At 38.0% G+C, this 14,763-nt stretch overlaps 1 protein-coding gene across 2 annotated transcripts in view; it reads left to right on the forward strand.

Annotated features, from left to right (window-relative positions):
* Positions 1–14,246, forward strand: part of coro (protein coronin) — a 175,899-nt gene extending 161,653 nt beyond the window's left edge. The window contains exons 3-7 of one of the 2 annotated variants that reach the window (XM_067774138.1): positions 497–763; positions 2,377–2,790; positions 2,867–3,160; positions 13,148–13,357; positions 13,437–14,246. In XM_067774138.1, the coding sequence (XP_067630239.1) occupies positions 497–763; positions 2,377–2,790; positions 2,867–3,160; positions 13,148–13,357; positions 13,437–13,721 (1,470 nt within the window). In that variant the 3' untranslated portion in view covers positions 13,722–14,246. The remainder of the gene's footprint in view (positions 1–496; positions 764–2,376; positions 2,791–2,866; positions 3,161–13,147; positions 13,358–13,436) is intronic. The other variant, XM_067774139.1, reaches the window with a different exon arrangement.
* The last annotated feature ends 517 nt before the right edge of the window (positions 14,247–14,763 follow it).

Raw genomic sequence — 14,763 nt, forward strand, 5'->3', positions numbered from 1 at the left:
AACACCTTCTGGTACTAGCCCGACTGCCTTTCTAACGATTATATTTACCCTCGAAATTTTGGTTCGATAGATTTTAGTCAACTGTTACGACAGACATGAACATTGTGAGCCCATCAATCCGCTCCGTAATTATCTCTGTGGTGCACTGATCTTTGTTCACCCATATAGATGCTTATAGTCAAAAGTGGAGTAACCAACCACATCAAATTGGGATTGGAATTTTGTTTGATATCTCCAGAAACGGTGAATAATGGAAGTAACAACCAACCGTAAACCTTCCTCGTAAATCTTACAGCCCATCGGTGAAAGTTATATAAAAATCCGTTGTATAGGTTATAAGTTAAACGGTTTCACGCAGCCAAACAGATTTTTACGGTGCTTAAATTTATAATACATCTTTATTTTATTTATTATTTATTTATGTTTGTAGGTATGTATTTCTATTGGTTTTTCATTTGTTTGTAAGCTTATTCCACATTGTCTCTTTCTCTTTCAGGTGGGTCGCATAGCTGCCGATCATCCATTGGTAGGTGGCCATAAAGGCCCCGTGCTCGATATTGCCTGGTGTCCGCATAATGATAATGTTATCGCTTCTGGCTCGGAGGATTGTGTAGTCAAGGTGTGGCAAATTCCCGATGGTGGTTTATCACGTACTCTCACCGAACCAGTTGTCGATTTGGTGTTCCATCAACGTCGTGTTGGTCTCGTGCTGTGGCATCCATCTGCGTTGAATGTGCTGTTAACGGCAGGCTCTGATAATCAGGTAGGATATGTTTTATATAAATACAAACATGAAATGCTATTATAATTTGAGTTTACCATAATTTTCATTAAATCACCCAGAGATCCTTTCCCTCAAATACTCCAAAAGTCATCCCAACTTCTGTCGACATCGTCCATGGTTCCGAGCCATACATCAGGATAGGTATGATGAGGAACTTATGGAGTGCCTTTTCGTTTTTTTCATTGCCGATTTAGTCCAAAGCAGCAGCTGTTTTGGCAAGAGTGCTTCTACTTTCGATTTCTACGCTATAATGGTTTCGCTTTTCAACAACATTAAGAGCAGCCGAAGCCATCACAGTTTCGAATTTATATACGCCATTTTATATATTATGTAGCCAGGATATTGCTGCTCTCGCTTCGTCGTAGTCGGGGATTTGCGTATCGGGTTGGCCGTCTTCTTTGCTATCTAGCAATGAGGAAAAGTGTTTCCCAATTTCAGAATTTAAGCATGCCCTTGAAACTTTCCCTGATCCGTCAGATTTTTCGGTAGAATTTTCGGGTATTATTCCTATCACCCAGCATCTGAATACCCTCCGCACTCTACGCCATCTCATGTAGACCTATGGTATCTGAAGCGATGATACGTAGTGAGTAAGAAATGTGCTTCCTACTGCACGGTTACATCGTCTACTCGAAGATTGCTCTCAGTGGGCACGATCTATCGTGCTATCTGTTTCGGCAGTACTTTCTCGAGGGCCAACTGTTTTTTGGATCACACTGCCTTCGCTGCTGAGAGGCATGTGCATATCTTGGCTGCCATATGGTAGTGGTACGCGTCAGAATGCTAGTTGATCTTGTTGTTGTTGTAGCAATGCGACCGATCACAAATTGTCATCAATATCCTCTAACGGGAGTCCAAGGAAACTAAGGAAACTTGCTGTTTCAACAGGTGTGGACCATAATGAGAGGGGTGTTTGAGGCGTTGGTTCCACATTACAATTAAAGAGAGGGTTGGTGTCATGTGGGGACACATTGCAAGCAGGGCATACATTTTGTATGTCGAGGTTGATTGTGGATAGGTAAGAGTTTAACCTGTTACAGTATGCGCTAGAGTGACACGCGTTTCCCTGGGGAGTGTACGTTCCTCTTCGTGTGCGTTCTTCGCTTCCCAAGGCAGACGGTTCTATGTACCGGAGCGACTCGGAATTTTTCCCGACCAAGGACTGTCATTTCAGTGTAACCCCATTTAATTTGTCGCGTCCCTCAGAATGCTGGTGGTGGCGATGTGATCAATTTGGTTTATACATAGTTCTATCATCAGGAGAGAAGACAGCAAATTTTTTTGATATAATCAACCCCAACACGTTAAGAGATGGTGTATCCTGGAGGCTAAATTTTCAGAGTGTAGTAGCAGAGAACCTATTCATACCTACCCGGGCGTTAAAGTCGTTAAGCATGAAATTGCGCTTCTCCTTCATGGTCACTGCGGCATACGTCGCTAGGCCCTATTGCCATGCCTTGCCCCGTCCATTGTGCTTTCTGGATGTTGGTGATTTTGCCTTTAATTGATGTTTGTTTTAAATGTTTGCAATTTCTGTACTAAACCAATTAAGCCATACCGAAATTTATTAATAAATTTTGATTCTTTACTAGGTTGTCATTTGGAATGTGGGCACTGGTGAAATCCTTGTGCACATTGACTCTCATCCCGACGTTGTATATAGCGCTTGCTTCAACTGGGACGGTTCGAAATTGGTAACCACCTGCAAAGATAAAAAGATTCGTATCTATGATCCACGTACCGGTGAAATTGAAAGCGAAGCCATCTGTCATGAAGGATCTAAGGCTACACGCGCCATCTTCCTGCGTCATGGACTTATTTTTACCACCGGTTTTAATCGTTCATCCGAACGACAGTACTCGCTGCGTGCACCTGATGCTCTTAATGAACCAATCGTTATGGTAGAATTGGACACATCGAATGGTGTGATGTTCCCACTCTACGATGCAGATACGAATTTGATTTATTTGTGTGGTAAAGGTGATTCTGTTATTCGGTACTTTGAGGTAAGAAGGGAAAATATTTGTTTAGTTGTGATATTGAATTATTTCATGGGCTGACTTTTGGTTGTTTTTTTTTTAGATAACACCTGAGCCACCATTTGTGCACTACATCAACACATTTCAAACGCCAGACCCACAACGTGGTATTGGTTTAATGCCAAAGCGTGGCTGCGATGTCACTACCTGCGAAATTGCCAAATTTTATCGGCTAAATAATAATGGCTTGTGTCAAGTGATCTCGATGACAGTGCCACGTAAATCGGATTTATTCCAAGAGGATTTATATCCGGATACATTGGCCGAGGATGCAGCACAAACGGCTGAAGACTGGATTGGTGGCAATGATGCGGAACCATTGACATTTTCGCTTAAAGTAAGTGTATTGAGGGTAGAGTCTGTCATTTCTACTATCTGAAAAAATTGGAATACAAAAGCGGTACGCGAAACAGATCTACATATATATATACATTAATGTGGGTCAAATTGTATTGGGAAAAAAACTTCAGGTTCACATCCAGTTTCTGAATCTATGGGTCACACTGAGTAATATTGTCCATGGAACCATAGGTCTGAAATAAATTTCGAGCCTCCCTAATTTTGTTAGAAAATATTTTGGGCTATTTAAAAATTAAATTTCCAATATGGAAAAGTAAAATATTCGTCGATTTTTCAACAAATTCGTCGATTTTTTTTCGCGATAAAATGCGAAAAATAGTAGGAAAGCGCCCTGTAGCGACGTATATTTAACATTTCCATATTTCAAATTCAATTTTTAAAAAGTCCAAAATATTTTCTAACAAAAATTATAATAAAAATTTCTAAAAAAAAAATGTTTTCTAACGAAATTAGGGAGGCTCGAAATTCATGTCAGACCTATGGTCCCATGGACAATATTACTCAGTATGACCCATAGATTCAGAAACTGGATGTACCTTTTCAACAATAAATTTTACCCACCCTAATATATATATATATATAGTCAAATATAAAATCAAACTACCTTTTTTTATAGCTGTCGCTTCAGAAGTTCTGTTTGAATTTAATGCGTTCCAATTAGCAACTGAAAGGCAACGTCCACATTATACATTCCCAGAGATGTTATACAAGAGCAATTTTAAATTATATGAGAGAAGTGTAAATTTAAAAACTCGTACTTCCTGAATCAATCCCCAGCCTTTCATTCTGCCTTTTTTGTTTTGTTTTACAGCAAACTTTTGAGAAACTCGAATGCCAAATCATCAGAAAATTCGTATAGTGGAACGATTTTCCGCCATCCCTTCTAAAATTTGGTTTGTAGAAAAACCAGTTTCGGCGTTGTGCCATGTTTTCAGTGAATGAAGAAATTCGTTTTATTATTATTTCTTAATCATTCTTTTTATCACCGCTACGTCAAACGATCCCTACCCAAGGGAACTTCTCCTTAGGTGCAGATGAAAAATGTCTGTGCCCCAGGACATTTTCCCAAGCACCGTTCTCTCCGTTGTTGGCGTATCAATACTTTTGCCGCCATCTTTCAGATTTTCAGCTTTCGAGGTATGCAAATTTGGGCCTATATGTCTTGTAGATACGGCTAGCCTGCCTCACGGTTCTCTTGAAATCGGGCTTATCGCCTTCAGCCGAAAAGCTACTTTTGCAGTATCGAGCATTTCTCGTGACAAAGCTCTTGTCAGCCAACTGCATTCGACCTACTTTTCGGTCTCGCGGGTCATGATGGATAATTCTTCACTATTCTTCTCTGTTCGGACTCGCTCGCAGCTCCGTCACAGAGCCATTGACTATCCGCTACATTTGGTTCCAGACTCCACCTCATATTGGTCCTAGAACTACCTGTGGAAGAAAACCCTACCCCCAATACGTGGTAGAGAAACTGTTCACCACTGTAACATCCCTTGCTGTGGTAAGGCCAATGCCCCCCGGGGCGATGGCTGCAAGTCACCAAATACACACGGGCGCATAAGGGCCTGGGTTATGAGGGGGGTTCCCTATCACTGACATTCCGCAGCCCTCTCATGAGGTAAAACGGCACAGATGCAAGGCCATAAACCGCTCATCCACATAGTCTTGTGCTTTTTATTTTTTGAGTCCGATAGTACTACTTAAACTCGGACTTTTAAAATTAAAAGTCCCGGAATAAAAGTTAAATCAAGACTTATTTTGTAAGGCCAAAATAAAAGTCCCGCTTGATAACAAAGAAACGGCTTACCGGAATTAAAAAAATTTGGAACCAATCGATTTTCCTGGATTCCTAAAATTTAAAACCTTATGGACTTTTGAAAATTTCTGTTAATAATACTAGAAATTTGTCATAAACAAACTAGATCGAAAATCTCGTAGTATAAATGGTGAACTTGCAGTGGATTTTTGCAATAAATTTCGTTCCAATACAACTATTAGAGTGAAAATTGGTAAACCGCATTCCGCTATGATAGGAAAGCTTTCCAAAAAAAGAAATGGTCGTAAACGGTCTGTAGCCACGCCCCTTTCTGTATATAGAAATTTCCGCACAGAACATGCGATATTTGGGTATCTAAAGAAGCCACGTTATTTAAATTTGTTTGATCCACATAATTTTTTTGGACAATGGGCGTGGCACCAACTACTTTCCAAATAAGATCTTTTGGACTTTCAAGTGCGATAACTCGTACATACTTTGAGCAATATTTTTGCAAATTGGTAAGCGAACTTCATATTTGTATTTGTACATGCCGACGGAAAAAGTTTTAAAATCGAATTAAAGTCACACCCACTTGTATATAAAAATATCAAAACTGGCTACTTGAATTCATTGCTAAGTACGTGAATATGTCGAAGTCATTTCGGGACTATTGCGGGATCATTTGGGGATCCTTCCGGTATCATTCCTGGATGACTTTCGGGATCCCGTCAGGGTCATTTCGGGACTTTTTCGGGATCCTTCCGGCATCATTTCTAGATAGTTTTCGGGATCCGTCCGGGATTCCGTGAGGATTATTTCGGGAGTATTCCGGGATCATTTCTGGATGGTTTTCGGGATCGCGTCGGGTTTATTTCGGTATCATTTGGGGACTGTTCCGGTATAATTTCTTGATGTTTTTCGGGATCCCGTTAGGGTAATTTCGGGGCTATTTTGGGGCCCTTCCGGCATAATTTCTGGATAGTTTTCGGGATTTGTCCGGGATCCCGTCGGGATCATTTCGAGACTATTTTGATATCATTTTGGGACCCTTCCGGAATCATTTAAGGACTCGTCGAAACCGGTAGTTCAGCACACATGATTTTTTAAATTATGAGGTTTTATGGCCATGGATCCCCAAATGATCCCGAAAAAGTCCCGAAATGACCCTGATGGGATCCCAAAAGTCATCCAGGAATGATACCGCAAGGATCCCCAAATGATCCCGCAATAGTCCCGAAATAGCTCCGACATATTCACGTACTTAGCAATGAATTAGTTGCCAGTTTTGATATTTTTATATACAAGTGGGTGGGACTTTAAAGCTGTAGTTACCCACCGACGTGTGTAACGTACGTATAAGTATGCCGTACGTACACACATTTCAGCGAAAGTTATGCCCGTAGTGGCAGAGAAAAAAATGTTGCCATTGACCTGTTTGAATGCATGCATATGGAACCATCAACTTTTCTATTTTAATTTTTGATGTTGTAAAAGGCTAGAAATAATATTAGATAAGTATAAATAGATAACATATTTTTAATCTGCACTTTTACATAATTATTTCGAATTATTTCCACAATTTTTCTAACTTTAATTAGGTGTTTTTGCATAAAACTGCAAACGGTCAAAAATTAGCGCACAAAAGTTTACTAGGCAACCCTGCCTAGTGAGAGAGCGATCAGCTGACACGTTCTTACGGAAAAAATCAAAATTGTTTTGATTTCTACGTTCCGGGCTACGTACGTACGTGCGTTGAACGTCGGTGAGGTTTCGTTTACATTACACATTCATAAGATAGGCCGTGTCAGCTGACACGTTCTTTGTACGTGCGTTCGCGGGTAACTGCGGCTTAATTCGATTTTAAAACTTTTTCCGTCGGCATGTACAAATACAAATATGAAGTTCGCTTACCAATTTGCAAAAATATTGCTCGAAGTATCGCACTTGAAAGTCCAAAAAATCTTATTTGGAAAGTAGTTTGTGCCACGCCCATTGTCCAAAAAAATTATGTGGATCAACTACATGCAATGTCAGTAATTTACGTGCCAAATTTAAATAACATGGATTCCTTAGATACTCAACTATTGCATGTTCTGTGCGAATATTTCCATATACAGAAAGAGGCGTGGCTACTGACCGATTACGACCATTTCTTTTTTTGGAAAGCTTTCCTATCATAGCGGAATGCGGTTTACCAATTTTCACTCTAATAGTTGTATTGGAACGAAATTTATTGCAAAATCCACTGCAAGTTCACCATTTTTACTACGAGATTTTCGATCTAGTTTGTTTATGATAAATTTATAGTATTATTAACAGAAATTTTCAAAAGTCCATAAGGTTTTAAATTTTAGGAATCCAGGAGAATCGATTGCTACCAAATTTTTTTAATTCGGGTAAGCCGTTTCTTTGTTATCAAGCGGGACTTTTATTTCGGCCTTAAAAAATAAGTCTTGATTTAACTTTATTTTTAAAAGTCCGAGTTTAACTAGTTCTATCGGACTTAAAAAATAAAAATACAGATTTTACTTTTATATGTGGACTTTTATGGAAAAAGTTCGAAAAATAAAAAGGATGCATGATTCGACATGATATTGCTATAGGGATACCTGGGAACTCAAACATTTTCACCTAGGATAATTTTTTGACCAGGACTTTTTCGACTCCGAAAAAAAAAAATTTTTATTTTCCGTCCCTGCCCACAAGTTCAGAAATAGAGAGCAAGACAAAAGCTGCTTGATAAAAATAATATTTCTTAGGGTGATTCCTAGCCTGACATTGTTTACCTTCCGCCAGAGACGGCACTGCTAAGACACAAGTTTGTGTCTCTTCGTCTAATGTCCGCAGGTATTAAGACCGGTAAAGTAAATCTCGTTTGTGTAGGCCGGCAATTGCACGCTATTATGAAATATATTTCCACCATGCCTAAGTTCTGCAGGTAGAATTATCTTCTCAAGAAATAAAAGGAATCGCACAATAGTGGGTTAACTTGTTTGCAACCTGATTTACTTTCGAACCGCCCAAAGAGGTCCGCGTAGAGGCGGCCCCATAGGCTGGAAGAGATTGTGGTCCGAATCGTTGTATGTCCTCAAATCGTTCGCACATCTAATACACTGGAAGGCAGTCGGTTTGTTTTTATAATTGTTTCCCAAATTACACATCGATTGCTGAGTGAAACATTGTCCCATTTCGATTGTCCCATCAGAACTGCTAAAACTCATCCAAAAATATCGGGAGAGGTGTGAAAAGACACGCTTTGAGCCCGTGACAACGAATCCCAAAGTGGAAATTGAAAATTATTTCGGTCCAGAGATATTTGCAAAAGAAATTGTAGTACCCACCAAAAAATTTGTGAAAAAAGTATTTTGCGCGGATATAGTTTATAGTCTCCAAACCTTTGTTGGACTCACCCAGAGTTTTCTATAATCGCTGTCGAAGGCCGCCACTTCGGAAAGGTGCTCTGCGCAAAAATACTATGCATCCCACCTCCCGATTCGGAGTGGTCCGGAGCTGTTTTTCGGTTTTTTGGAAATACCTTTTCGACAGAAATAAAAATTTAATTTCCGCTTTCGGATTCGTGGTCCTGGGTCCAAAGCGCGCGTTTGATACCTGTGCCGATATTTTTAGCAGTTATGAGCTAAAGTAAAGAACTATCCGTCGATATATTGATTCGTTTGATTTGTATTCCAATTTAAGTTGTTGTGTTTTGTTTTCACTTCTTTGAATGTTTGCATTGAGTTTGGTTTTTTGATGTTCATTAACGTTATGAAAAAACGGTTCATTACACAGGCCGACAAAATTTAACCAACATTCAGACCCAGAAGGGTTTATGATACGTTGAATCCAAATCTGGCCTCAGAATTGCGCTATCAGCTCTGGTTTTCGAGATATCCTAACCTAAAAGTGCGAAAAACACCGTTTTTGCCCATATTTGAGGTTATGCAGCCTTGCAGATGTTTTCTTTCACCAAAATAATAGGCTGGCATCTTTAAGTACAAGTCTTCTTCTTTCAAATGGCGTTGAGTTGCTCAAATATCATTTTTTCGCTGAGATATCGCATTTTGAAATTTTCATGTTTCTAAATTTTCCTGCACCTTAAAATCGATTAAGATTTTCTTGAATTGAGTCTTATTTTTCTTAAAATATTCGACTAAACTCGCTGTTCCCAAGGTTAGGTGGGTTTGCTTGTTTGGGGTGTGGTAGGGGTGGTTTCTAGGGTACCCGAGGGTTAGATAGTGTAGGGGTGTGGTGAGTTAGCACACTTATGGTGTGAGACAAAATTTTAAGAAAAATAAGACTCAATTCAAGAAAATTAGTAACCGACTATATGATGTCTATGTTATCTCAATCGATTTTCAGGTGTAGGAAAATTTAGAAACGTGAAAATTTCAAAATCCGATATCTCAGCGAAAAAATATTACATTTGAGCAAACTCAAAGCCATTTGAAAGAAGAAGACTTGTACTTAAAGATGCCGTCCTTTAATTTTGGTGAAAGAAAACATCTGCAAGGCTACATAACCTCAAATATGGGTAAAAACAGTGTTTTTGCACTTTTATCTCGAAAACCAAAGGTGATAGAGCAATTTTGAGGCCAGATTTCGATTCATCGCATCAAAATCCTTCGAAAATATATAGTCCGGTTTCTGGTTCTGAGATGCTGTCGGCCTGTGTTATAAACCGTGTGAGAGCTTCAATTTCAGGGACAACGTGCATTGCAGCTTTGATACTATTAGTCACTAAAAGTGATAGCTGTCTTTAAGTTTATTATTAATATTTGTTCAATTGTTGAAGTTTTATTTTAAATGTTCTGTTTTTAATTTAGTTTTAATTGTTCTGTGCCAGTTTATATGCGGTTTTCATTGAAGACAAAGTTTTCCAATAATACAACGACATACTGACTCACATACATACACTTTGAAGAACTTACTCGCATATCTAGAAAATGCTAGTGCTAAAAGTCAATTACCCAAAGCACCTGAATAATAGCTTTGTAGGCGATGCTGAAAATTTTTCAAAATTATTGCAAATGATCACAAAATGGCGGTCGAAATGTCTAAAAATTTGCAAGGCAGTGAGATTGAGAGAGAAAAACGACAGCGACAAATTGAAGTCGCGCGTTACTCTAGCCCAACTTTGACTAATTTGCATGTGTTTTGGCTATGAGTGCTTTCAGACTTTGCAAGTCTAATTATTTTTCCCAATCGTTGGTACTTTTCGAACGTTTCGAACTGCATTTTAACAAATGAAAAGCAGCCAGAATTTTTTAGCAAGCATTTCGCTTCTATAGTGAGAATGTTCATAACAATGTTTCGATAAATCTTTTATGTGAATGAGCAAGCCGAAATAAATTTCAACTGCTAAGTCTGAAGTTCTGTTTATATTTACAAACGCAAATCTTGCTCGATTGTGACGATGTTTGCTCCTTCATCAAGGCTCATGAGAATTTAAAAAAATAATTGTGACACGGCCATTATGGGTTGTGAGTTGTGTGTAGAGTTCTTGATAATCGAGTAATCGATTAGAGGCTCAGTAAAATAATCGATTGTAACTAATTGACCAGTAGCCCGTTTCTGTATCCTTGCGATACGAATTATATCGCAAAATGCAACCCCGATTCATGGTTGTCGCAAGGTAGTGTTTCTGTATGAGTGGTGAGTATGTATTTTCGACATTTTTTGCGATATTCATATCACTAGCTCCGAAGGTCGTGATAGTATACATACGTTAAAAAGAAAATGAGTGAAGTTCGTTTGTTTGTAACTGAATTGGATTTTTTGTTTTCTAATTAATTTTTTATTTTATAGAAAAAAAAAAACAGAAGTGGAAACTTTTCAAAAAATCAGAAGTCACCTTCTGGGGGAAATTATGAAGTCTAATAAAAAAGTGGCAATGGGGACTTTTAACGGTTCCAATATTGCTGAAAATAGACTGAGTATTGCAATATTAGAATAAAAACTTAAGGTAGCACGATCACAAAATAACAATTTGTATGACTTAATTTTTTTATTATACCTTTTTCACTTTTGATGACAGATCCTATGTTCCATTTCGATTGTTCCATCGGTATGATAAAAACTCACTACTATTATATCGCAAGGTGAATTGAGTGTGTTACAGAAAAACTTTTCATATCGAAAGCGATACGAGCCTTGCGATAGCAAATCGTTCGTTATTATAACGAAAGGTTACAGAAACGGGTACAGTTGTTTGCATTAAACTAGTTACAGATTCCACAATTCGAATGGATTTTTTTCATAATTTTCTAGTGAGTTCTGCGGTTCGTAAAGACGTCGTAAAGTTATTGTAAGCCATATGCAGCTCACATATTCTGCACTTTGCTTCTTTGGCATTCTCTTAACTTGAAAAGAAATCGTCAGTATTCCAATAATGACAGTCAATTGCATACTTTGTTGAAATTTAATACAGGCTAGTCGATTATCAATCAATGCAAATGTTAGTACGCGACTAATCGACTAGTCGATTAACGGCACAATCAATTATAAAAAAGAGCCTTACTGTGTATCAGTTGGAGTAATCGATATATTCCCTTTTATCTTATATACTTTGTTTTGTTAGCTTAATACAACTTCATTTCAATCATCCATGATTTGCTAAATCCGCGACAAATGTGTTTAGAAGTAGACCTCGAATTTGTTGTTGTTGTAGCGATAAGGTTACTACCCGAAAGCTTTGGGGAGCTTTATCTTTGCCGGATACAGATCCGACACGCTCACAACACAGCTCCATTAAGGTGCTAGCCCGACCATCTCGGGAACGATTTATATGGCCACATTAAACCTTCAGGCCATCTCTTCCTCCCCACCCCCCAAGTTCCATGAGGAGCTTGGGGTCGCCAGGGCCTCGTCTGTTAGTGAAACAGGATTCGTCACGGTTAGGTGAGGTTGACAATTGGGTTTGGAGAAGCTATATACTGCGCTGACAACCTGAAAGGGTTGCGTTACACAGCCCCTTGAATCTGGTATTTTAGTTGCCTCTTATGACAAGCATACCTACCGCGGGTATATTCTGACCCCTTAACCCGCCGGAGGGACTTCGAATTTGTAAAAGAATTTTGTATGGAAAAAATATCGCAAAACCAACACATTTAAAGAACCATAGCTCAAACCGCGAAGAGAACCTTCCCAAAAATTTAACTACATTTTCAAGGAAAATTTTATAAGTTGTTTCTCGTAATTAATTTTGGGAACGAAAAACCCGTAAAGAATGCAGCGGAAAAACGTGTTTTTACCACTTTCAGGTAAAACCATCTTGAAAACCAAAGCCAAAAGCCTGTTTTACTGCTAGCTTTTTTACGCGGACACAACTAATATCATGCGCGCCTTAAAGTGCCTTAAATTGGGGATTAGGGAGTCGTACTGTCAGAATCGGCTTAGAGCCTATTTACAATTCCGGCCTTAATATATCAAATTTGTATTGTAACGAATTTAGTGAAATTCCGCTTATTTGAAACCTTCTGCTAACGTTCGAATCGCTTAACTGTTGAATAAATAACTCCATTATTCAATAATGCAAAATGGTCTTTATTAGACTACTTTGAAAGTACTTCACAATAACACTTATACTTCACAACCAATTGCGTGCTTAAATCAAAACTGATTACTGATTACTCAGCTTGTGCTGCTTTTATACTCTCCGTTGCTTCATTCGCTTATTTTTACTAAGGTCTAGTAATTTCGTGAGCTTCATGCCTGGTTACCAGCCATCTACATGTATATTTGCAGTTTGTAGCCATATGCGTCTGTATATGTGAGTACTACTTCGGCTGATGGTGAGTATCTCTCTGTTGCCTTGTATGTACATATGTAAATGATGATTGATTTGTTTACGAGTGGCTGCTTAGTATCGGATTAGGGATGCTAGTGTCACTTAGTGATGTGAATATTCATCACAGTATTAATTTTAGCCTTCCCCAAACGAGGTGAAGCACGGAGCATACCATTGGTTCAAAGAAATGTCAGCGGTTAAAATTGGGGCGTGCTTGCGATTTCGCTTTATTGACACATTGTAAACGCATGCTGCATTTTCATCCACATATCATGCCATACATTCCACAGCGCTTGCATTATTATCGCTAATACGCATGTTGCGTGGCATTCGCTGTGTTTTGTTGTGTTATTTGTTAATATTTCATAACTTCCGCTCCCTTAGCGGGCGGAACAGTAATTACTAAAACGCCTAAATAGGATCGTGTCTCTATTGTACAGGGTGGCTATGTCTCACAATCGGCCAGCAAGTCATTGTCGGTATCGAAAAAAGCAAATATACTCAACAAGGCATCAGCGGGTACGTCGAAGAGTGCGACCAGCGCAGTGCTTGGTGGTGGTGGTAATCATTCTGCTGCTGCGAATAACAACAACTCTTCGAGCGGGTCGGGTGTGGTGAGCGGTGTTAGCGTGAGTATTAAAAAAAAAAAATATATGTATATAAAAATTTAATTTTTCTGTTTTTTTTTTTTATAATTTGGCTATGTAGGAAAGAGATCTGCGCGACATCACCGATGAAATACGTAAATTGAAGGCAATAATAGTAAAGCATGAAAATCGTATACGTGCGCTAGAAGCGACTGTGCGCGCCCAAGAAGGGGACGATGTCGATGCACGACCTGCGCCGACGTCCGTCACAGCTGCGGGCAATGGCAATGCTTCGTCGTCATCGAAATCCGGCGTCAGCGATTCGGCAAAAGAAAGTAACGATAATAGCAGCAGTGCCAACGATCAAAGTCATTCGACCACAGCGAATGATGATGAATTTAATTAAAATTTATATATATATATATAAACATACATAAAAATAATATTTTTTTTTATTAAAATTGCTCCGCGACGCTTTATCGATTTAAAATATGTTTCGTTGGTATTAATAATAATTTTATTTTTAATCGATTTTTTATTTATTTAAAAAAAATTCTTTTAGCTTTTCCACCTTTTAATTTTAAATATAAAAAAAAAACAAAAAAAGCAATAAGAAATAGAAAGATACATAATTTCATTAAATAAATTGTAAAAAAGAATATTGTTTGTAAATTGTCCAAACACACACATCTATACATATATACATACTAAACATGCGTACATACATATACACAAAACAATGTTTAAAACCCCTATAAATGTGCTTTAGTTAGAATAATAATAAAAATTCGTAAATGAAAAATTCGAAAATAAGAAAAGGCAGAAATATGTTCGAAAATCGTTTAAAGTTAGTTTTTTGTGAATGTATAAAAAAATACACAAAAGCAACTGAAAATAAAGCAAAACAAAATTTGCAACTTAACATTTCAAATATTTAGTTCTTACTATAGTTTATTTTATTTCGTTTTTTCACAAACACACATACATTACAGTTTTAGTTATTATGTAAAAGCTTGCAATATTTAGTACTACCAATGAAGTGGACTCGAAAAAAGTACTTCAGTATGACTCATTTTCAGTTATCTTAATCAGGAATATAAATTTGTTCTTCAATTTAAGGACCAAAATAGATCTAAGATATCAGGGGCATTACGCATCACGAAACACCTTTCCCATGTTGCCGGCTAAATTTGCGATTTACTATCCTATTGATCGATCTCTGGAAACTAAACATCTTTTATTATCTAATCAAGATTTAAGATTACATGGTTCAACTATATGGTGCGCTCATCTCTACAGCAACAACATACCTTTGTTCAGATTGTCAAAATCTGCGTGTTGGCGTTAGGCGAATGGAATGGAAAGAACACATAAAACTTTGCAATTCTCGTGTGTTGTGGGAAAATAATGCATTAAATTAGATGCATGTACTAAAAAAATAACTTAAA

This window comes from Eurosta solidaginis, chromosome 3, assembly GCF_040869045.1.
Source record: "Eurosta solidaginis isolate ZX-2024a chromosome 3, ASM4086904v1, whole genome shotgun sequence".
Lineage (NCBI taxonomy): Eukaryota > Metazoa > Arthropoda > Insecta > Diptera > Tephritidae > Eurosta > Eurosta solidaginis.